Below are 25623 nucleotides of genomic sequence, written 5' to 3'. Positions count from 1 at the left end.
GGTGTGATTCAAACAGACACCTTGTGTATTGTCTAGATCTGTGCACGATGTGCAAAGGATACAGAACTGACCCAAAACTTTGGCGAGCACGACGTGTATGCTAACATGAAGCAGGAGGTATTCAGTGAACACATCCAGTACCGTTATGCAGATGATAAAACTAACTATTGAGTGAACAAATTGTCAAACTGCCCCTCATAGATATTATGCATCTGGTTCTCAGTAATTACTTTAGTTCAATAACTACAATGTTATCTTAACTGAGAGAAAGAATGGCTAAAGCTGCAAAACTAACACTCAAGTTGTTATCCTTTGAACACCTATTAGCTGACTTTTCTTTAAAAAAAATGTATAAATACGACCATCATTTGGCATAGCACAGCTGCAGAAACCCTACCAGGTCTTGCATTCATACAACACAATGTGTGTCAATGAGATACATAGGGCACAGTGAATATGTGAAAATTACAGTACATAGCACAAAGGGACAGGTGTTGTCCCTGCTTAAGCACACACTGGAATAAGGGAGACCTAAGGCACTAATGGTGGTTTTTAAAACCTCATAGTACACACTGTCTACGGGCCCATCTGAATATGCAGATCTTTTGTTTTAAGTGTTTTCTCACTGTCTTTCTCTTTGGTCTGCTCCGGAATAAACCCATTCTGAGGCTTGCAAGCTTCCACAAACAGTGGAAAATCAGACAAGCTAGTGTTGCACTCCTTGTCTTCATTCTCTTCCTCTTCTTCGTCCTTCTTTTTCCCTTCATCTGCAGTGTGTGGGCTGCAGTCGAAAGTGGGCGTGCTGCAGCCGTAGGCCTCGCTGTGAGGCCGACGAGTCTCATCCGGGATGTTTTTCTTCAGGTCCCGATTCCTGTTGCGCTTGGCCAGCTTGGTGACAGAGCCCAGGCGGTTAAAAATGTTGTCCTCAGACGTGGTCTGGTGGTTAGAGCGCCGGTCACACTGCTCGGCTCCCCGCAGCCGAAGATTGTTCAGCTTGGTGTCGATGCTTTCCTGCGAGGAGGTCTTATAGCTGTTGGTGTCCAGGCTGTTGAAGATGGCGCGGCGCTCTGGGGACAACATATCAAGGGACACGGCCCGCTGGTCCAGGCCCAGCTGCCGTCTCTCCATGCTCCGGATGGTGGCGGCTCGCTGCAGCTTGTCGTGGACCTCGACACTCATACGCCGACGCGTTTCCCGGAACTCTGCTCGCACATTGGCTTTCCACTCTGCTGCATGAGCCTTGATCTCTCCAACCTTGGCCAAAGACAGTTATTACAAATCTGTTATCAGTGCATATATACTTTTTTCAAAAATAATGCTGTTGCATAATGATTACAGTGACGAAACGTAAGCTCATCCCAATCATGTGTTTCAAACATACATCAGTGGTACTCATTCTGAAGGCTGGGACCCCCCCCCCCCAATGGATCATGATGCCGATCGAGGGACCCTATAGAAATTGCTTTGTTTTAGGGGGATGCAAGATAAAGAAGTTGCGATCTACTGCATCGTATAACATGCGAACAGACAGTTTAAAGTAATTTGCTTTGAGTCCAGCAGAGAGCGCTCACCAGCTTGACCTATTGCATTCCCTATTGACCTGTAAAAGTCAGTAAAACTCATTAAAGTATACTAATAAAAATGGGGGAAACAGAAGTAGTATGTGGAAGTATTTTGGGTTTTGACTAATGACTAATAAAGGTGAGGCTGTTGTCTCGCATAGCCAGAGAAAGGTCTGGCTCAACCCATTGTTGTTCTGGGACAGGGAAAAAAAAACGCTCTGGCTTGTTTGTTTTTCTTTAAACCAATCAAAATTGTCTTGGGCAGTGCTAAGCACAAGATGCAGCGACGGTGCCCTTGCAAAATAGTTTCTGGTCTGGGGGGAAACGTTGTTTTGGTGGAACATTTGCACGTGGGGAGACGACACATGACATTAAACGCCACATAAACAAGTTGTGATTTTACAACTTTCACCGTTAAAAAAGACAAACATAGCATGATCATCTGTGCCCTAGAGGTGAAACCTACTTATAATTTAGTTCTGGAGGAGCTCACTTAGAACATCAGCTGAGAACCCTCGCCAGAGGCTTGTAAAATACAATATGCATATGCTACATGGGGAGCGTTCTAGTTCATTCATTCAAACTAATTTTGAATTTGTTTGAATGAATTGTTAATTCAAATTTGTTCAAATTTGACTTTTTAAAGTGACAGCCTTAGTCTATTAATAGTGCAACTACAGGAATTGACTACAATAACAAAATGAATCAATGCTTTTGTAATGGATTAATTATTCTCATCATTTACCAAGCATAAAGTCTATTTGTTTGTTCACAGATAAAAAATTGAATTGCTTTCTTCTCTGATTCTGATCATTAACTGACTACTTTTATGTAGTATGTATGTTAGTTCAGCAATTTTTATCATAATCAGTATAATATTCAAGAACAACCAACACATATTTTTCACCACCTGTTACTTTGTACACAGTAATGTTGTCTTAGACCCCATTTCCATTAACATGTGATCTGTATCTGATACATGTCTGAATAATACCATCTGATCATAGGCTCTTGCATTTACACCTGGTGTTAGTAAACAATGTAATCAGCTTTATTCATCCTGTATTGTATTTTGTTCTCAATATGCAAATTAGGTAGGCATGGTGCCAGCCATCGTCAACAAACTTGTCAACAAACAGGGTGAGTCTCAGGTCAAAATAAGTGATGTGGAATCTCCCACTGCAATGTGTAAGGTGGAGGTCATGTGACAGAAGGCCTCTGTAGGTTACTTTTGGTCAGCCTTGCAAACTAGGCCAACTTTACTTACACTGAGAATTTAATCAGAGCCAGTGAGAAAGTTTACTAGCAGTAGTGCTAGTTCGGCTAAACCTCGCGTGACTCCGTTCTTGCACGTCGTAGGTGCCCTTCAAGTCTCCTGAAGTGATGCTGCTGTATGGACAGATGAAGGACTTGCCTGTAGCTTTTTGATATCAGCTTGATATCAACAATGCAGGTGACCTGCCAACATGTTGTTGACTGATCCGATTGCATTCAGATTGCACTACGTTCTGCAATTACACCTGCACTAACTAAGGTGTTTTTCCTCATCCAGACAAGATGTCCATATATAAAACGATCATGTTAACCAGACCAGACAGATGATCTTAATCACAAAAAGTATTTCCAGAATATTGTTGATAGCTTGTGATAAGATAGGATGTAACATATTCTGACATTAATAGACGAAATCAATCAATTCATATACAAAATAATTAATAAATTGTGTAAAATAAACATGATTATTGGTTGTAGTCCTATTTGGTGAGTGATAAATCAGAAGATGCCAAAGTTTGCCCTACCCTGGTCAGGAATATAACGCGAGCGTCAACATCTTCATCATATCAGCATTAATCATTCCTTATGAGAGCATACCTCTTCTTTTGTCTTTTTGGACAGCACCCTCAGCCAATCACCAATCATGTTCAGCACTGCAGCAAAGTAGGCCAGACCACCCAGGATCCAGAACCACACTAGTGGTCTGTACCACTTCCGGTACTCAATCCTCCGGTCTCCCCCTGATTAGAAAGCAAGACATGAATGAATGAAGAAATGTACATCACTTTGCTGCTGCCAGCATGCATCTCCACCTAAACATTTCAAGGAATGAAGCTCAGACAATGAGAAATTCACAGATGAGTTCATTGTGTTTGGTTCTGTAGTCACAGTCAGGGATCATCTTCATCAAAGGTAAAGACACTGTCAGCCAATACAGGGTCTGTAAGTCCATTAATGGATTCTGCTTTAAAGAAAAGCAATAGTCAACAACTGCTTTTCCCATTGACTGAATGTGTTTTAGTGTGATTGTTTTTTGTGATGAGTTTTTGTTTCACTTGTGACAGGATGGCAATGCTGTTAGCTGTCAGTTAGTTTCAACACTTCATGATTACCACCAAATTCTCTAAGGATATTAATGATCCTTGGAGAATGATTGCTAATAATTTTGGTAACCCCCTAGAAATACTGTTGATTGTTTTCCTTTAACAATATAGTCCAAGGATTTCCATTAAATTTGATGTGGATGCTGTGAACTGCACTTAGTGAACTCCTTTCACAACAGGGACAGAGCCTGTTGAATTGTACTGGTGACTCAAACACAGCCCTTTCAATCCTCCTGGATTCAATTTCACCTCCTTCTACCAAAACTAAATGGTCAGCTGATGAAACACATGGTGTCAAAAATGCCTGTAGATTGGAGTCGTGGATCGTTGGATCGTGAATGATGTGAATAAAAACTGTAAACCTGCATGACATGAGAGTGCATTGAATTACAAAAGTGCTCTGTCTGCGGCCAAAGCAGCTTATTTCTCTCCACAAATCAGTAACTATAAACACAATCCAAGATTTCTTTTTGACATTGTAGCTAAACCGGCGTCTGTTAGCTCCTCACCCTTTATGGCTGATGATTTCTTAATTTATTTGTAGGAAAATAGATGAGATTAGATACAAAATGACTTCAGAACTGGTCGCACAACATTCTTATGCTGATTCCTAGTTAGTTTCAATTGTTTCCAGTGAGGACGCTGCACCCAATGTCTTTTATCAGAGCCCTCCGCTGTTCCAAGCTCTTCTAGTTGAAAATCTCAGAACTTTTCAGAAAGGTGCTGGAGAGGCAGAGACAGAAAAAGCCCATTAGTAAGACCAGAACGGCAGGACACAGAATTTTGCTAGTGAGTGTTGTGCTTTTATCAACCTATGCCTTTTAAGCTTGTTGTTAGCTGTGTAGTCAACCCCTTAATATAGCGTTAAGATATTGTTGTCATAGAAACAAAACCGACGTGTAGCATTTTTCTCTTACTGCACAAGCGCTTCACCGCAGCGCTGCAGCACCCTGCTTTTTTTGGACTCAAGCCCTTAAGCTAAACTTTAGCTTTAAAAGATCTCTGGCCATCTCTGGTACCTACAGTGCTGAATATTGTTAATTTGTCACTTACCACCTCTACTTACGAAACCAAACTTTGATCCAGGGTCTCTAAATAATCCCTGACCAGTCTTTCACCTTCCATTAAATACCACAAAGAGTTTTGTCTCAGCAACTTTCAGCCCACACATTTAACAGTAATCTTTTTGAATCTTTTCAATCTCTTTCAGGGCCCGTGACTCCACTGAAACTGCACATACTAAAGTGGTAAAATATTTTCTGCTTACTATGGATTCAGATTCCACCTCAGGTTAAGTCAGTACAAACAGTATGAAATGAACTTGATATACACAATGAGAAAACAGTATGAACATGTGCAGCATGTTGCATTCATGATGAACTTGTGCTCTTAACATATTTCTTACAGTATTTTTCTTCTTTTACAAATGTTAATATGTGATGGATAATATGTTAGAAACAAAACAGGTCAGGTATTTCCATTCCTGAATATTTCGACTATGAATGACAAGCTCTCACCTGCCACATAGTCACCTATTCCAACTGTTGTCAGAGTGATGACGACAAAATATGTAGACTCCAGAGCTGTCCAGCCCTCAATGTGTTTGAAGATCACAGCTGGGATGGTAACGAACAAGATGCAGCCAGCCAGGATGAAGAGGAGGGTGGAGGCCACACGGATTTTAGTCTGACTGATCTGGTTGTGTTTATTCTGTGAGAGAAAGTCACACACACACACAAAGTATTAACGGTGTAAGCAATAATACCTGTCTCGTTTTCAGCAGGTTTCTGACAGTTTGAACTCCTTGGCGGCAACCTTCTGGGGACTTGAATCAGTCACAGTGGCTTTATTATCGCATCAGCATGAACACTGATTATAATGAGAATGTTCAATGTATATGGCCATGAGGAGGGTTCAACAAGGAACAATTTGTTTCCTTTTATTTGTACCATGGTGGAAGTATTCTTTATTTTCTATTTTTGGCTTGTTAACATTTGTGCTGGCCAATTACAAGTGAACCAAGGTTTTTAAGCTAAGGACACACAGACTCACATGTAGATCATACAGTTTTGTTTTGGTATGTGTTTCAGTCCCATTTTTTCAATTGTCTTGTCTCACGTCTCTGTTTTGGAACAGATATGCTTCAATTTGAATCTATACAGCCGCACTGGTTGCATAATGGGTCATGCTGCACTTACGGTTTAAGCATGTAACTGCGACCTGAAGTGATTTTTTAGGTGTCAGGTCTATCTTTTTCTGGCTCTGGAATTTCAGCAGAATTACTTTGCTTTGTCTTTCTATGAAGAGACCAAACTAGCAAAACCTCTCAGCAGTACTAGCTTGGGTCTCTCACACTTAATGCAATTCAATTCAATTTCATATATAGCACCAAATCATAGCAGAAGTTATCTCAGGGCATTTTTCATAGAGCAGGCCTAGACCGTACTCTTTGTAATATCATTTACAGACCCAACAGTTCCCACCATGAGCAAGTACTTGGACATAGTGACAAGGAAAAACTCCCTTTTAAACAGGCAGAAAACTTGAGCAGAACCATGCTCTATATGTGTGTGTGTGTGTATGTGTGTGTGTGTGTGTGTGTGTGTGTGTGAGTGAGTGAGTGAGAGAGAGAGAGGAACTTAACACCTTGCGGCCTCGCTCAAAGTTCAATAACCTTCCATGTCTCTTATGGAGTAATTGCCATGTTTTGTGTTAAAGTAAAATGTATAATTCACAAACAATCTTTACTAGGCAAAGCTACTATCTGTATCTGTGTTTGTCACAAAAATATTGGTACTGAGATTTATACCGTCAGTGGTGTCTGTGTTAGCCCACTTCTCCTGCATGCCCTCCTCTTTTCAGAGATCAGGAACAATGTGCCAATTGTCATCATAACTGAAACTGAACTAACAAACTGTTTACAGATTCACCCCACGCCCACAGAGCGTGTCTAATATTTGATACGTCATGCGACGCTCTCTGCACAATGGCTACTTAGTGACTTTATTCTGATAAATTCACAGCTTACCTAAATGCAGTTTACGGAAAATAATAATAAAAGCTGGCTCTGGCACATACAGTATGTCCTTTAAAAATCCAATAAAAACAGAGCTAGACAAAGAGCATGCAACATGCTGACAAAAGTAGGAACCTAGCCAATGCTTCCTGTGTCGTCCTGGGTCTGGTTAGATTAATGTTTAATAATCATAATGTTCTGACTACTACATTCTATTAATTTGTCAGGATGTTGTCAATTTAATGTTCCTGCAAGGTTACATGTTGACAGTGGTATAACGTTAGGTTTACTACATCCATGTTAACAAGGGTAGAAGGTTTTCAGAAAGTTCAGAAAACTGAAAACTTTGTCAGGATGTTGTGAAAATGACGTACTCAGGTTAACAGAAGAAGAATATCCTCACTGTAATATTCTGAGAACATCTAAGGACACTGTCAATGTAATGTTACTTGTTGAACATTCAAGCAACGTTGTATGTTAACAGAGGGAGAATGTTCTGACTGCAACATTCTGAGTATGTTCATTGTCACTGTAATTTCAATAACCTTCCATGTCTCTGAAGGACAGTATTTTAAATAAACCCTGATACAGCTTTCATGTTGAAACTGAACATAGAAAAATCACTAACCTTAAGACATGACAATGAACAAATTGTGCTAAGTGTGTCTGTCTTTGTTAAATATTACTGGGTGTCTTGTCCTCTGGTCTATTGCTCATATTTTAAACCTAAGAACTTCATTAAAAATATGTATTTCACAACCATATCATTTCCACAAAGCTGAGTCATAGATAATAGGACATTTACATTGTGACTCACCCGGAACATCTTCTCCACCTTGGCAATGCTTTTGACAAATATGGTACCTAGCTGGTCCCCAACGCCTGCCAGGAGGAATCCAAACAACGGGATACCAAATATTGCATATAGAATGCAGAAAATCTTCCCTCCCTCAGTGCTTGGGGCAATGTTACCATACCCTGGTGGAGAAAAGGAGACAAAAAGCAAAAGTAAACAAAAGCACGGGGCAGATGTAGTTACACATTGCAGTGGTTATACATCATGCATCTACTTTAATTACTAACAGAGTATCTTACATTTTCTTACATTCCTGTGTTTAAAATTTAAATAAAAACTGTAATTGTTCTCTAGATGCCGGGTTAGCACCATAAATAAAAGTGGGAAAGAAGAGTAACTTAATCCCCCACTGAAATTCTTGTCTTTGCTGGCGTCCAGTGGTTACAGGTTGTAAGTTGTTGTATATTGCTGGATATGATTTTCTCAATTTTACCTTTCACATGTTATATTTTCAACCTGTGTTTACATTTGCAACCTTTAAAATGCTTCATTGAGCATGTTTTTGCTGGTCCAACATGCTGATACAGTATGCCAAAGTGAAAATATAATTCATACAGGTACAGGTGATGTTGTGCAGAAGAAAAATATACCAAACATTGGCATGGTAAACATTTTTTAGAGTGGTGTATAAGGCAACATCCAAAGTATTCAAAAACAGCCAAAATAGCCCAAGACTTCTAAGGGTTGCCATATGTGACAATATGCAACAATGTACATGTATTAATCGCTTTTTAATGCCAATGTGTGAACAGAGTGTAACGTCATTAAAATAATTAGACCTGACTCAGACCCTGACTTTCTCGGTTGCCTGTAACAGCCTGTGGACTGATTTCTATGTAAAGGACTCGGGACAGTTTTCCAAAGGAGGTGACATTATGCACTCCCAACAGGTTGCTCTCTGGGTTAACTCACGACCAAGAGCCTGACGCTGAGCACCGGCTCTCAGTCAGCCAAATAAAATCGCTCCCAAAAAAGCAACCCTATAACGTTAATGTACATTTGCTTTGTACCATTTCATCATTTATTGTTGGCTAAAAACAAACGCTGTTTGTCATAATACATCAGTATCATGGATCAGTTATCATCAGGTAGTATTGTGCTGGTCATATTATTAGCGAGAAAGCTAATGTTGGCCAGCTAGCTGTAACTTAGCTGCTGCATGGATCTGGTGTTTATGTTGTGGGCTGATAAAGTGATTAGCAAATGGCAAGTTATTAGCCAGATTAGCCCTGGGAGTGTGGATGAATTACCTGACATTATTCACTCAAGACAATATTTTGCTACGTTAGCTAGCTAGTAAGTCGTCTGTCTTAGCAAGCAAGTTATGTGAACTTTGTGTTGGGCTCAGCGTTTTGGTGGGTGTCGGCCTTTTGTTGAGGGTAGTGGACTTAGCTGAACATGGAGCTGAAGAGTGATAAAGCACTCAGGAGTGCATAAAGCAGAGAGGCCAGTGGTGACAGAGAGAGGCAGCAGGGGAACACAGTGTGTTACAGCCAGAATATTTTCACATCTAATTTGGTGGATTATGGATTTACTTAGACCAAAACGGAGTTGGTGATTGTTGGAACTGTGAATATTGGTAAAGATGGCGCCGCGGATGGCTGCCTCGGTCTGTTGGAGCGCATTGTTTTGCCTTGTTTTGTTTGTAAACAGTGTTTTTTGTTTTGGTTCACGGAGCTCTTTCACCAGAGAAGAGCTCATGAACATCAGGGGAACAACTCCAGTGGATTTGTTTCCCGAATTTCTGGCACCTTTAACTGCTTTATGGGACATTCTGGTCAAAGGTGCTCTCACCTTTGCAGCTCAACGCCGACGTAGAGGGAAACGTGCCGGTGCGCTCGTGCGTCTTCGCCGGCGAGGACAACGCACACCGCTACCCGGAATATTTCTCTCTAACGTGCGCTCACTGGGGAATAAGATGGACGAACTCCAGCTGCTGATGAGGAGAAACAAGGACTTTTATTCATCTGCTGTTTTGTGCTTCACGGAGACATGGCTGGGGGAAAGAACTCCTGACGCGGCGCTGCAGCTGGACGGATTCCAGCTTCTCCGAGCGGACCGCGACGCGCACCTCTCCGGCAAAACAAAGGGTGGAGGTATTTGTTTCTACATCAACAGCAGCTGGTGTAATGACGTGACAGTGATGCGACGGCATTGCTCTCCTTCCCTGGAAACTTTCATATATCAGCTTCTGTGAGGACTGCTGCGTACCAACTTGGACCAGGGTGAGTTACAACAACGACAAACCCTGGTTCACAGCAAGACTGCGACAGCTGAGGTTGGAAAAGGAAGAGGCGTTTAAGAGTGGCAACAGAGCGGAGTTTAAGGAAGCCAAGTACAAGTTTAGCAAGGCGGTGAGGGAAGCTAAACGACTGTACTCAGAGAGACTACAAGACCAGTTCTCCTCCAACGACTCTGCTTCTGTGTGGAGGGGGCTCAGGCAGATCACCAACTACAAGCCAAGAGCCCCCAACTCTGTTAACGACCGACGCCTCGCCAACAGCCTCAACGACTTCTACTGTCGCTTTGAAAGACAATGGGACAGTCCTGACACCATCCCCCACACCATCACCCTCCAGCTCCTGCCCAACAGCCCCAACCCCCTCATCACACCTGGGGCTGAACTCTCACACCTCCTACCACCACAGCTGCCCTGTACACCAACAGCTGCACCTCCAGTCACCAGTCTGTCAAGCTCCTGAAGTTCGCGGACGACACCACCCTCATCGGACTCATCTCTGGAGAGGATGAGTCTGCCTACAGGTGGGAGATTGACCACCTGGTGACCTGGTGCAACAGCAACAAACTGGAGCTTAACGCTTCAAAGACAGTGGAGATGGTTGTTGACTTTAGGAAGAGCGCAGCCCCACCCGCCCCCATCACCCTGTGTGACTCTCCAGTGGACACTGTGGAGTCCTTCCGTTTCCTGGGCTCCATCATCAGCCAGGACCTCCAGTGGGAGCTGAACATCAGCTCCCTCATCAAGAAAGCCCAGCAGAGGATGTACTTCCTGAGGCAGCTGAGGAAGTTTAACCTGCCACAAAAAATGCTGGTTCACTTCTACACTGCCATCATAGAGTCCATCCTCACCTCCTCCATCACCGTCTGGTACGCTGCTGCCTCCACCAAGGACAGACGCAGACTGCAGCGTATCATCCGCTCTGCAGAGAGGGTGATCGGCTGCAACCTCCCATCTCTTCAGGACCTGTACTCCTCCAGGACCCTGAGGAGAGCAGGGAAGATCGCTGCCGACCCCTCCCACCCCGGACACCATCTGTTCGACCCCCTCCCCTCTGGCAGGAGGCTGCGGTCCATCAGGACCAAAACCTCCCGCCACAAAAACAGTTTCTTCCCCTCTGCAGTCAAACTGACAAACTCTCACTGACCCCCCCCCCAGAACACAAACACAAGCTATACGTTATATTAACGTACATCACCCCTGTCCCCACTGCGTTACATTAACGCACCCACCCCCTACTGGACACTTTATCTGGACACTTTACTTTATTCTGGTCACTGCACTGTTGTTATTTATCTTATCTTATTTTTTATTTTTATTTTTATTCTTATTCTTATTTTAGCTTTTATATTCTACTTATTTGTTATCAAAACAATAGCACCTTCAGACCACAGCAAATTCCTTGTAATGTATGTTACTTGGCAATAAACAGTTTCTGATTCTGATTCTGATTCTGATTCTGAATTGCTGGCTGTTGGACTGACTGTGGCAGGCTGGAAAAACTTAACATATCGCCCAACCCTAGTGTATAACTAACAATTGGTTTCTTCTAGCCAAGGGCAACGCAAGGGCCTACCTACCTCTTTCACTCTATAAAGGGGGGAAAAAAAGAACACACAACAAAAAAAACCTCAGCAGCTCAAAGCCAGACCTCCTTAAAACGAAACACTAAACTAAACTAGCAAAAAAGAAAAGGGGTGGTAGTTTCTGGTCGTGTTGCTAAGGGGGCCTGTTGCTCGCCTCTTCTGTGGCCCAGTCTGCCCTCACCCCTCATTGTTGTGTAATGTTACTTATCATAATTTATATTATCATTTTATGTTGTATTTAATGGTTATTATCACATTATTTCAAGATTATATTATTATTATGAAATTGCTGATGCATCATGAATTTATTATCACTGTAACATTAACACTGTCTTTTTCTTTCTCTCCGGCATGTGTGTCGGGTTAGTTTGTGCATTCAGTTAGCATTCTTTCTACTAGATCAGTAGGTAACAAAACCTGCCTACTTATTAATACTACCGGCTGTTTTACTCTGCCTTTATCACAGCGCTGAGATCAAGGTTTCTTGATCAGATTGGGATTCTTACGGTTGTTTCTTGCTTTGGACAGTAGCCAGGCTGCTAGTGGTAGTTACTTGTTTTTGCGTGAAGCAATACTCAAACTTTCTCATTCCGAAAGTGGAGTGGAAACAAATACAGTGTGTCCTGTGTTGTTGGTAGCTGCTACGCTCTGAGGAAAACGGAAAACTTATCTGAAACTTGTGACAGTGGCGGCAACAATAATACCACTTGGGAATGCTGGGAGGGGGGGGTTGTCTATAGTCACTTTAAGCAAGCCACGGCCTGGTATTTTTGCTGGGTTTCTTGGGTCTTGGGTTTCAGCCAGGACTAAGAACATCTAATTTAGAAGACTGACATTCCGAGATCATCAAAGCTATGGTCAATGATGAGTGAATATTTCAACCAGACTTTTTGTTTTCCATTTATGTGAGGCTATTAGCTATATGCAGAAATAGTATTAGCTTCACACAATGTTTGTGACACGTACTGTATGTTTCAAACATAATTTAAAAACCAAATCAATTTAGGATCAGCCGTCCCCATTCTTCCTCTCTCTCTCTTGCAACACATTTTCTTTTGTTTGGTTTGGTTGCACTTATCTTCATTTTACCACGGTATACCATAATACACAACACTTTCACACATCCACTCACAAACACTACTGATCCACTGACTGACCATTTCATACATTTAGTCAACAATCTGCCTGGTTGGTAGTTGCCATGCGCAAAAGTACATGCCTTTATTTGTCTTTAAGCATTTTGGAGGGACTACACAGTTGTTTGAAGTTTTGCTTTAATAAAAGTTGTTTCATATGTTTTGCAACTTTTGTTTGTGGTCTGGGATTTATTCCTTAGACTCATTGTTTTGTAGTGTTATGCTGTGGGGTAGGGAAGTGTTGACTGTTGACAGTGTTCCCTGGTAGGCAAGTGGAGGTATCTTTTTGGGTCGTCTTTTCTGTTTTTGTTGTAAACTTAGTTAAAATTGGTTAAAATTTTTGCTCAAAGCACAGCCTGGGAGTTGCCAGATTCGGGTTGCTTTCCTGCAGTATTATGGAGTGGTGAATAAGTACCCCTCCCATGGAGGTACATGAAAACTAGGGGTGAATCTGCATGCGCTTTAATAAAATAAATCGCTGTAGCCTTAGAGTCTTACCTGCCTTTCATCTGTGAGGGTTTGGTTTCCTTGGTTGGTGATCATAAAGTCACAATATTGCGTGATACTGGTGCAGTAGACTCATTCAAGCTTCAGTGTTCTTTTTCAAATGACAGTAATACTGGTAACTTTGCTACTTTTCTAGGGATGGGGTTGAAGGTTTTGCAAGTCCCTTTTAATAATTAAAAATATAATATTGTGCTGTACTCAGATCTGTTTGAGGGCCAAGTAGAAGTTGGTGTGCATTCTGCACACACACTTAAATAGGGTAATAGGGCAGGTTTGGACTGACTTTCCCCAATTAATTCAGATTACTCAACTAAGTAATCAACCTGACAAGAGTGAGGAAAACTATTCCTATGGTTTCTCAGCAGGTGCAGTGACTCATTCAATGTCCTGTCAGGTCTGACGATACTGTGGCTGAAAGATTGACACACAAAGCATCAGAAGCATGTTTATTTTTATTGTCTAACTTGCCTCTGTCAGTTTCACAGGATGACCTGAGGGTGGAGCAAGGGATTGCATTGTCTAGGGCTCAAGTCAAGTCAATTTGATTGTTTATTACCATGTCTGTAATTCTGCTTATGTTTTTCCTTGTGCTTCAGTTCTTCTCTCTTAAATTGCTTCCCATAGTACCAGATTGCAGAGGAGGGTCATGGTATGCTGGATTATTGATAAGGCGGATGAACCAAACATCAGGTGACTTTGTTTTATTATCAGTTATTAAAATATACTATATAGTTTAGATCCGGAGTGGAGATAATGTGGACCATACTTTAACAATACAGCCCCTCCAGAAACTGAATTTTGGTTTAATCTGACGGATTGCTGATGCTGTAAATCCATTCTTAAATCTATATTTCCTCACAAACTGACCATCAAAGCAGCTAAGGAGAAAGCCAGCAAATATCCCATGAATTCATAGATGGTGGAGTACAGAGAAAATGATTTTGTGCAGTCAGCCCTCATTGCAAGTACAGAGATTAATTTAACCTGTTAAGTGTGAGCCATTGAGTAATGCCATAATCACAGTACCTATGGTTGTGATGACAGTTCCAGCAAAGAAGAAGGCACTACCCAGATCCCAGTGGCTGGAGTTGTAGGAGGTATCACCGATGGGATTCACTCCGGCATTCACAGCCTCCACAGAGTACTGGGAAGAGAAGTACAGACAGAGGCACATAAGAAAAGCTTGGTTGTTGAGGATTGTCTAACTGTGCTTTGGATTCAGCATCTTGCTAGAATTACCAATGCTCCACTCTCCAGTGTCTGCTGTGCTCTGAGGAGACAGTTGTCACTCCTAAATACTTCAAATGCTGCTGATGGAATGTTGGTGTTGATACTGCTGTAGTTATTGCTGCTACTGTTGTCTAGTTGAGGATAGTGTTAACCATAAGTCACATATGTTGAATCACACAAAGGTTTGCAGTGAATTAGATTGTTCAGCTTATAATGTTCATGTTTTATTCAAACTGTCAGAGGACTGATTAAACTAAAGGAAGTTGCACTCTATTGTCCGATTGATCAGCTGTTTGCAATATGCGTCACAATCATTGACTAGCAACATCCATCATATTCATGTAGGTGAACAGCACGGACATTATAACTGTTATAAGTCAACAGTTTGGAACCGTCTAGCCAGTGAGTTGAACATGAAACACAATTTTAGTTTTCAAAAGTGGTAAATCATTGCTAAAAGAGAAACATTGTCCTCACACCCTATACCCCTGTATAGACACACCAGTATTTTTATACTGGTATTGTATTTCTTTGTTCAATTTTAACTTTTAACAATCTGGGACCCAATTTCAGCACAGATACAGGCAGGTATGGTTGGTAATTACTTTTATTTTCAGCACATGCAGAGAATAATGCACGTAAAACTGGAAACAATGGGGAGGATGGAAGAGAGGATGAAGGGATGTGGGAAAGGATGAGCAGAGGGAGGGATGAGGTAGGGATAAGAGGGAACGGGAAAGGGAGGGTGGGTCGAGAAATCTGAGGCAAACGGTGCTGGATGGTTTGCCGGGTATAAGGTTAATTGAGGTGTGGTTGAGGCGTGCCCTGCTCCTGAACCTACGTTAACTAGTCAACTTCATTTCACTAGCAAGGACCACACCACAACAATGTCATTTACAGGTTTAATGAACATTCTAGTATTGAATGTCAGAGACTGATGAATGAACGTAAAGGGGAGGGGTGGAAGAAAGATGTTGTCTGTTGTCTGGGAGGTCATAGTGAAGACCAGGGCGGAGAAAGACTCAGTGTGGGGGTTCCGTCTCGGTGTGTTTTCCACCCGAGCTGATTACAGACCCCCCAAAAGAGTCAGATTAAGTTGAACCAAATTGAGTATGAGCTTGATGGAGATCGTTAAGATTGTTGCGTATGTAGGAGCAGTATGCCTGAGATGACCAGCGGCCGAGAACCTGGATGGTTTGATCTGAGATGTCCAGTCTGGCAGCTGTGGACGCTGAGAGAGTACTTGGAGTGAAGCTGTTAAGGATGGCTTCTTGAGAAGCATTACAGAGGTTTTCCAGCTGTGGAGCTAGTGGAATGTTGTGGCTGAAAACGGTGGAACTGGTGTGGGATGAACATCCGATTCTGGGGCCAAGTGTCGAGAAACGAGATAATGAATCAGTGATGCTGTTGTGACAACTGTTGTGCTGCCCTGACGATGAACTGATGTTGAGCCGAGATTAATGTGAGTCTGCGCAGGAATTGCATGATGGCTGGAGAACGAGATCGACCTTTGTTTAGGATTTCTATGACTGCAGTGTTATCGGAGTGGATGAGTAGGGATTTCCTGGACCATTCATGCCCCCAAAGGATGGCGGCTATGACGATGGGGTATAACTCGTGAAGCGCAGAAGAAGGAGATTCAGAGTCGAGAGATTTGAACTCTGGGGGCCAAGCGGAAGCGAACCATCTCCCCCATAGTAGCCACCGAAACCTATGGAAGGAGCTGCATCCGTATAGAGTTGAATGTCCTCGGTTTGAGTAATGAAGTCATTGTAAAAGAAGGAAATGCCATTCCAAGAAGACAGGAAATGTTGCCACAGACGCATTTCCATTTTGCATGCATCGTCCAACACTACTCTGTCATGGAGAGATGGGACGGCTGCAGCTTTATTCAAAAGGCTGGACGGGAAAGATTTTGCTTGTGGGATTATGCAAATGGCGTAATTGAGGTGGCCAAGGAGGGCTAGTAGCTGACGTTTGGTGCATCTGTCTGCCAGGAGATAGTTCGACAGTATTTTTTCTGAGGGCAGAGATGCCTGTAAGGAGATTGAGTCCAGGGTGATACCTAAGAACTCTATGGATGTGCTAGGCCCCCGAGGTTTTCTCATTGGAAAGAGGGACGCCAAGGTCTGAGAAAGCTGTTGTGAGAATAGTGAACCCGAGGTGAGGAGGGGAAGATCATGATTTTGGATCTAGGTGGAGTGACGACAGGAAAATCATCGAGAAGATGGAGTATGTAAGGGAGTCTGTAGTTGTTAGTGAGGATCCAGCACAGGGCTTCTGAAAGAGAGTCAAAGATCTTGGGACTGCTTCTGCAACTGAAAGTAAGGCGCATGGAAAAATAATAGGCTCCTTTCCAGTAAACCCCGAAAAAACGCCAGAAGTCTGGATGGATGGGCAAGACTTTGAATGCGCTGATGATATCTGCTTTAGAAAGCCAGGCTCCATGGCCTGCCGAACAGATGAGGGTGATAGCATGATCGATGGTTGCATATTGCATGGAGAAGTCTGGACTAGGAATGGCGCTGTTGATGCTCGGAATGTGTGAGCCGTGTGGGGAGGACAGCTCTATTATGAGCCTCTTTTTTCCGAAGTATTTCCGAGTGGCAACACCTATTGGGCTGATACGGAACACTGGGAAAGGAGGGATGTTGAATGGGCCTATCATAAATCCGTCTTTGACTTCTTTAGCCAAGAGGGTGTCAACGGTGTGTGGTTCTTTGAGCACGGACTGAAAGTTGTGTCAGATGTGGGAAGTGTCGGAGAGCATTTCTATGCCTGGATGGAAACCATGTGTGAAACCACTGACGAGAAACTGAACAAACTGTCTATCGGGATGGTTTTGCAGCGCCATAGCAATGACATTTACCTTAACTGGGATGCCAAGGTGCCGTGCTAGTCAGTCTGCAGGGGTGGCAGGTTTGTGGGGGAAGGCGCTCCTTGCGTAAGCACCTCCACAGAAGGAGCAGACGTGCAGGAGACGGCAGTTAGAAAGGGTGCAGCCCAGGTGGTTGAAGTTATTGCATACCATCCTGCCTCCCTGATAGAGGATTGGCCTTCCTCGTTTGTCGACTCCCTTCGGCATGGGGACGTTAATTGAAGGACGTATGTCTGCTGGCCTGGGGATGATGGGAGGTGGGGGTGCGGCGGGTGATACGGGAACGGGAACGGTTAACAACTGGGGTGTTGCGGGAGGAAGACGGACGTGAGCGAAGTGGTGGAGCACTGTGCATGCTGTGGCGGGGATGAAAGAGGAGGCTGAGAATCGCCAACTTGATTAGCCTGTGGTGCGGCCCTTTGATTTGCTGGATGGGACTCTTGTGCTGCAGTGTTGGCTGTGAAAGAAAAAGAAGGAGCAGAAGCCGTAGCACTGTAAGCAGCTGAAGGGTAGAAGAAGGGATGATGGAGTGAAAGGATGTATGTGCATGGGAGTTTTGTGAAACCTGCGAACACAGGGATGAAAAGAAAGCTGAGATCGCCTGAAACATATCGGACACAGAGGGAGCAGGCACAGGGGGAAATACGACCTGTCCCCCACCAGGGGAGGCTGATGATGAAGACGGTGGAGGCAGCTGATGTCCTGTGACGTCACACGTGACGATGCTAGCGGTGGTTGACCCTGGCAAGGAAGCTGGAAGCGCTGGAGGCCCGGTGGTTTCCGTTGCCGAAGTATTGATGGAGGCCAAGTAGAGATGAAACAACCTTGCTTTATTGTCGTTGCGGTGGAAGGGAATGCCCTTCCCTCTCAGGAATCGTTGGAGGCGCGCGACGGTCCAGTCTTGGATGCCGGGCTCCGTTTATGGACGCGGAGATGGCTGAACCGGAGAGGAGGGCGCGCCGCACCGCGGTGGATAAACGGTGACTGTAAGAGAGGGAGGCTGCCTGTGATGATGAGATGTTTTGGAGCCTATGCCTTTAGCGTCCGTGGTTTTCGGCCCTTACTGACGAAGGAGAGGAGGCCTGAGATCTACCGGGAGTCGGAGAGATCTCGTTAGGGGAGCTTGAGTGGAGATGCCGGCGGGGCCGTGGTATGTTAACCACTGAGCACACGCGGCTCTGCTGGTATGCTTGGCTGTGGTCAGACTGCTGTGTAGCGGCTGGAGGATAATCGATGTCATCAGAATCAGGCAAGTTGATTTGCAGTTCTGGATCCATGATCAAGTTTGAAAGAAGTTTCGGCGTTGGCCAAGTTTTTTTAACTGTGCGATCATGCGTGAAGCATGGGCTGTCTGTCCTTGAGAAATCTGAGGCAAACGGTGCTGGATGGTTTGCCGGGTATAAGTAGGCTTGACAGGTTAATTGAGGTGTGGTTGAGGCGTGGCCCTGCTCCCAAACCTACGTTAACTAGTTAACTTCATTTAGATACGTAGTATAAAAGTGGCGTAAAATAAAATGTGTAATTGCGTCTGTTACCTCATGCGTCGTATTTCCTCCTCTGTTTTGTTTATACAGTTGAGGCCAAAATTATTAGCCCCCCAGGAATTATGGAATTTATTTCCTAAAATTCTGCCCAATGTTTGCATCATTGATAAAACTTGATATAATCAACATTCACCAGTGCTATTTAGTAGCTTTTGGTACATTGTGGAATGTGAAATAAAATTTTAGGCTTGCTTTATATCAAATATAGTGAAAAACGGGGTGGTCAAAAATATTAGCCCCCATGTGAATTTTTGCTTTTAAAACACACCTAATCAACCAATCAGCTATCAAACCACACCTGTGCAGTCAACTGGCTTCCTAACAACACCTGAGCATTCAATCAGCATTGAGCTTTACTCTGTACTTAAGGGACTCAAGGAACAGGGCACTTGGAACACATTATTGAGAGGGACTACTCTTACTCACCATGCCAAAGACAAAGGAAATCAGTCTTGAGCTCAGAAAGAAGATAGTGGAGGCTCATAATGAGGGGGAAGGCTATACTGCCATTTCCAAGCGTTTTACAGTGTCTAGAACAGCTGTACGTTGCATCATTGCTAGGAGACAAATTCTGTAAGAAACAAACCTGGGCATGGTCGAAAGCGCAAGATTTCAAGAACTCTGGAAAGGAAAATAGTCAGAGATGTCAGCAAGTGGTGGGAGCATCATGCTGTGGGGCTGTTTTGCAGCCTCAGCCTTTTTCGGGTGCATGGCATCATGAAAAAAGAAAATTATGTTGACATTTTGAGGGATAATATGAAGAAATCTGCTCTTAGTCTAGGCTTAGGTTGTCGCTGGGTCTTCCAACAAGACAATGACCCAAAGCATACATCAAAATTGGTCCAACAGTTCTTAAAGGACACCAAAACCAAGGTCCTGGAGTGGCCCGCACAGAGCCCAGATCTCAATCCTATTGAGAATCTGTGGCGGGTGCTCAAAGTGAATGTCCATGCTCGGAGACCATGCAATTTGGACCAGCTGGAACAATTTGCAATGGAAGAATGGGCCAGAATCCCTCAAGAGACATGTGCCAACCTTGTAAAGAACTACTCTAAGAGGTTGTTGTCAGTTGTGGCTCAGAAACGGTACACTATTGACTATTAATGGCCAGGGGGCTAATAATTTTGGCTGTGTCATTTTTGCCTTTTCTTGTTTCAACGCATCAATAAAATATCCTAATCAAACTTTGTGGACATTTTGTCTTTGATATTTTGTAAACAAATAAACTATAAACACTTGTTGTTAATGGTCATTTCCATGGAGAAATCAAGGGTTTTGTCTGATTTCACAAGGGGGGCTAATAATTTTGGCCTCAACTGTATATGCAAGAAGGCTCCACTGCTGAGAGTTAAATTGTGTGTGCACTGGCCAAACAATGTTTGTCATGGTCAGCCATGTTTTTTGTTTACATTTGCCATTGTTCACCTGGAATGCTTGGAGGTCGGAAGTTGGAAATTTCAACTGGAAAATTCCGACCTCTGACTGGAACTGGAACGCAGCATAACACCTCTCAGGGGATTGTGAAAAGTAAAATTCCTGAGACTTCTCCAATCCATCACCCCATACCACTGTGGCTTCCTCTCTGCAGTGTGTACCTCTGCACAATGAATGAGTTTGGCTGAGGTGCAAGAAGAGGGCACAGAGACGATGCTGATATCAGGAGCAGGTGACACACTCAGTGCCAGTCTGCCCTGCGAGTGTCCGTCCTGGCAGATGGAGTCTCAGTGTAATGAGCCACACTCAGGGTGTGACAGAAAGCTGTGTGGCCAGCTGAAGGGCAAACACAAGGACACAACTGATGCACCTCATCCACAGAGAGTCAAACTTTGATCAAAAGTTCCACTGTGTCACAGACTTGTATATTTTGCCACGGACTTCAAGCCTCAAGGACTTTTGCACAGCACATGTCACACTAAATAAAGATAAATAATGATAAAAGAGGATAGATAAGAAATTATCAGTTTTTGTCTGATTCTATGGCCTTTTTATTTGCACACCACAGCGTTTACTCTTGAGTTCCACTGCTAGTTAGCATCATACAAAAATCAAATCACAGGTTTATTGCAAAGTAAGTTTTCACATACAAGGAATTTGGCTTGGTATTTTTGTGCATGGCAATAAACATAGTAAGAGAATATAAAAAAAGATTTAAATGTACTATATGTAGCAATATGCAACAATTCACATATGTAAAAATGTATTAATCACTTTTTATTGCCAATATGTAAACGCAGTGTAACATCATTTAAAAAATGAGACCCTCCCCGACTTTCTCGGTTGCCTATAACAGCCTGTGGACTGATTTCTATGTACTAGCAAAATACTGTCTTGAGTGGATAATGTCTGCTAATTCATCCAGACTCCCGGGTCTGATTTGACTAATAAATTGGCTAGCTTTCCGTCTGTAAATCACTTCATCAGCTAATGATACCAAGGAACCAACGCCAGATCCATGCAGCGTGGCAGTAGTCACAGCTAGCTGAATAACCTTAGCTTGCTCGCTAGCAAAATACTACCTGAGTGGATCTGTTAGTTGGCTAGCTTGCCTAATTACTCCACCAGCTAACGTGATCCATGATACTAACTGATGCATTATGACGAACAGAGTTCATTTTAGCCAACAATAAATTTTCTAACGGTACAAAGCAAAGGTGTATTAAAGAGGACCTATTATCTTTTCCTTATTTTCTGTCATATACAGAGTGTTACAATGTTGGATATTAAACGTTACCAAAGTTGCCAAATCATGAGGAAAATGTATGTAAAAGTAATCCCTGTGAGCCAAAAGCTCAGTCTTCAGACTGCTCAGAACGCTCCCTTTGCTTTTCGTGTCTTACTTCCGTGAGATGTATTACGAAATACATCCCGTATTTCCTCAGATGGTCATCTGCTCAGGGCACAGCAGTGACAGAACGCCCATGAAGAAGAAGAAAAAAGGAATAAAAAGCATGCCCAGGAAGTAGAGTAGGACACGCTCATCCACCCGCTCAGTCTGTCTGAGTTATTGGGCTGCTCTGCTCAGGATTGCTCTTTACTACTACTCAGGTTGTTCAGAATCAGAATCAGAAATAATTTATTGATCTCCGGGGGGAAATTACACAGTACCGGTGCTCCCATTCAAGAGTAGAAAGTAGCATAGTATGTCTCACAGAAAGTTTTCCTGTTGTGAAGGAAAGTAGGTAGGTAGTACGTAGTTACTTGATGGACAGATGGCTTTACTTGTTGCTAAAGTACTACTAGTACTACTACTACTAACTATTGTTAACTACTACTAACTGTAGCTGCCATTCGCTAGTTAGCTGTGCATTTAGCATTCCTCTTAGTTATAGATATATATCTATATCTATGCTCTTAGTTAGCGGACTCTCGGAGCCCGGGACTGAAAACCTCCTCCTCCCGGCAGTGCAAAACTCCTGTGCTGGCGGTGTAAACACCAACACTCCCCTGCTACTTCTTGTCTCATTTGTGGTCTAAGTTACTGTTGCTGTTATGCAGTTGACCACAGCAACTCAAGTATGAAGCGGTGTGCTTGGCTCAGGGCTGCCCCTCGTGGGCTGCCGGGAGCTGGCCAATCAGAAGAAAGTGGGCTTTTGTTCAAGCGGCCTTGAAGAGACAGTCAGACCGAGGGTGAACTGAGGGGCTGCATGAAGGGCCAGAATAAGATAAATAAGGACTTATTTTATCTATGAATCATGCAAAGCTGCTCTAGTGGTGTCCCAGAATAAAGATATAGAGCTGGAAATGAGCATAATACCTCTTCTTTAACGTTATAGAGTTGGTTTCCTTGGGCCATTTTATGTCATTTTAATTGGCTGATTGAGAGCCGCTGCTCAACAACGGGCTCTCTTTCAGCCAGCAAACCCAGAGAGGCCAGCAGTGACAGAGAGAGGTAGCAGGGGAACACATTTTTCAGACAGACAAATCTGTAGAAAGTTAACTTTGTTCGAGATTTGTCTCTGGCAACACAGATATCACTTCTTGCTGCTGGTGCTGAACAGGCTGTGAATAAAAAAAAACTAAAATGAAATGTGTGTTTCTTTGCTTAATAACACTATTGTTATTATTTAAGTGTTTTTGGAGGGGGGGGGGTATTACTAGACAAATAAAACGAGCGGCAAAATAATAATTCACACACTGGTGCTGGTCTCCATTGGGAGCAACTTAGGGTTCAGTGTTGTGCTCAAGGACACTTTGACATGATGAGGAGCAAACCCCTAACCTGCTCTATCCTGCTCTACCTCCTGTGCGACAGTGCTAACCACTGCGCCACCATGCCAAGACTACTAGCCAAGAGTGATCCAAATAAATAAATATATAGGAACATAACAGGTAGTAACGTTATTATAAATATGATTGTAAATCAATCTGGTGTATGCCAACAGAGTGCCACAAGTGCACGTGCAACAGGATGCTGCCCGCAGCACACAAGCAGCTAATATTCAGTTAATACTCACTACCAGGGCTGCACTGGGACAAAAAATCTGGCATTTTTGGCCCAGAGCGGCCCCCCACAATCGGTCGAACACTACCCACTAGTGCTTGCAGTCCCCTTAAATATGCATACTGTACTATTCCCCCAAACCACTACAAAGCTGACTAGAAAGTGCTGTAGACAAGTGGACCAGCGTACTCATTCACTCTTGACTGATTCCCTGGTGATCAGAGGTGACTGGAGTACACAATTTCCATACTCAAGTAAACAATCTTAAATCCACTGTACAATGTTTTTCCATTTAAATGCAAAAAGTAAAAGTTGCATGGATTGTATACTCACTAAATCAAAATGTACAGGTAGTTACCCCAGAGATAATATCAGTAATCCATATCATATACTGTATATCAAAATAGTTACCACATACCTGAAAACAAACATGGGACAACTTTGTTGCCTGTTGTTGGAAATTAAAACAACCTATTATACAGCCTTTTCATGCATCTTTATCAAGGAACTCTTAGCCTAATATGCTGAGACAATATGGACCTTGGTCACTCACTGCTTAGCCAACGCTAACGTTAGCTAGTTAATGTTAGAATAGTCAGCCTAAGTTGTGACAGCTTTAGGGAACAATGCTAGGCTACAAAACACTGAGTGTGGCTGAGTGAGTGAGACCATATGACCATATTATAGTCATTGCATTAATCATCATTCATCATCGTCATCATGGCATGGCACACGCACTACCTCCCTGTGCCCTATTTCACTGCATACTACTCTCTGCTTACCACTTCAACTATATTCTCCTCCTGCTCCGCTGCCTGGCAGTGGCCATGGCCAGTCACCTCTCCACTTTCCATCTGTTACTGCATAATAGCAGGTACTGCTGTCGCTGTGTATGTCGAAGCTACTGCTGCAGCCCCTGCAGCAAACATCTGTGATTTTTGCACATTTGGCGGTATCCGCATCTAGTTACTTCATTTTGTTGGCCCGCAATTTCTCCATGCCACCTTTACGTTATCCGTCTTTTTTTGTGCAGATGCGCATGCACTGTTTAATGATGCACTGAGCCCAAAGGGGAAGGGGTTTAAAGATGTGATTGGGCCAGCCCAGTGTTGATTAAGAAAAAAAAACAATGGGCCAACCTACCTGTTTTATGAGCCGGTTAGAAAAAAAGACAGTTGTCAGCCCAAAAGGCACGTCTGCCCACCGGGAAAGTGCCAAGTCTGCCAGATAGCCAGTCCAGCTCTGCTCACTACAACAGGTTGCTTCACTTCAGTGCAGTAAGGACAACTCTCTTTTGTTGTTTTAAGAAGGCAAAAGGGAGGAACTGTTTATGGCCCTGTGAAATTCCTCCGGGTTCGAATAAACCTTTTTCTGAGACTTCCCGGGATCTGCAAACTGACTTAACACCCCTCAGCAGTAAAACTGTCCCAGGCCTGGTACCAATACTCTCTTACTCCCCTAAAGTTAGTCAGCAGATGTGACATAAATCTTTGGATACCCTCTTGATCAAAGTGCCTTAGGAATATTCCCGTTGTTTAATCCAGAATCTATTTACGCACATTTTAACTTAGTGTAATAATCAAATAATCAAATAGTGTAATAATCTATAAATTGCCATTTAAATTACCCGTTCCCTGCATTTATTGTGTTCTGATTTCACATCATATCATTATTAATGATATGGTGTGAAATCTCATTTATGCACTATTCACTTGTTTCATTTATCACCAGGTCATTGTCTGTGAATATTTCCTCTAAGCAGAGAGAGAAAGAGAATTTAATACTTTGGTTATGAGATTGATTTAATAGTTACTAAAATTGATTAATTTGATTAATTCGATTTATTAATTTCCTCTTGGCTGTAGACCGAGAGTGGTGCCCAAACATTGATGATGAGAGCAAATATATCATATTAAAGTGGTATTTTACGCATCTAACCCAAATACAGACCCTCAGAGATAAAGACTTGCTTGTTATATGGGCCTCAGGAGAGTATAACCTGAATGAATTAATCATTAACTTCATTACTCAGTTCTTGAGTACAGTCTCAAGGGAAACAGTGTAATACCAACTAAGAGTAATCACAGCAAGGACTCACAGAGCTGAGACCAATTTTCAGGGATGGACAGAAGTCCATTAGCCCTTTTCTAGCCCAGGAACAAAACAAATCTGCGAGCTCATGTTTCATTTGCTCTGGCAGATGCGTCTGGCGCCCCTCCCATTCAGACAGATTTCCAGCAGACCTGGCCC

At 43.0% G+C, this 25623-nt stretch overlaps 1 protein-coding gene across 1 annotated transcript in view; it reads right to left on the bottom strand.

Annotated features, from left to right (window-relative positions):
• Nucleotides 1-576: 576 nt before the first annotated feature.
• kcnk10a (potassium channel, subfamily K, member 10a) overlaps nt 577-25623 on the bottom strand; it is a 37443-nt gene continuing 12396 nt past the window's right edge. The window contains exons 3-7 of the mRNA XM_070925937.1: nt 14307-14424; nt 7774-7934; nt 5458-5650; nt 3435-3577; nt 577-1254 (exon numbers count right to left, since the gene is read on the bottom strand). Of these exons, the coding sequence (XP_070782038.1) occupies nt 577-1254; nt 3435-3577; nt 5458-5650; nt 7774-7934; nt 14307-14424 (1293 nt within the window). The remainder of the gene's footprint in view (nt 1255-3434; nt 3578-5457; nt 5651-7773; nt 7935-14306; nt 14425-25623) is intronic.

The sequence above is a fragment of the Enoplosus armatus genome, chromosome 19 (assembly GCF_043641665.1).
Source record: "Enoplosus armatus isolate fEnoArm2 chromosome 19, fEnoArm2.hap1, whole genome shotgun sequence".
Lineage (NCBI taxonomy): Eukaryota > Metazoa > Chordata > Actinopteri > Centrarchiformes > Enoplosidae > Enoplosus > Enoplosus armatus.
This window is presented reverse-complemented; position numbering and strand designations above follow the sequence as displayed.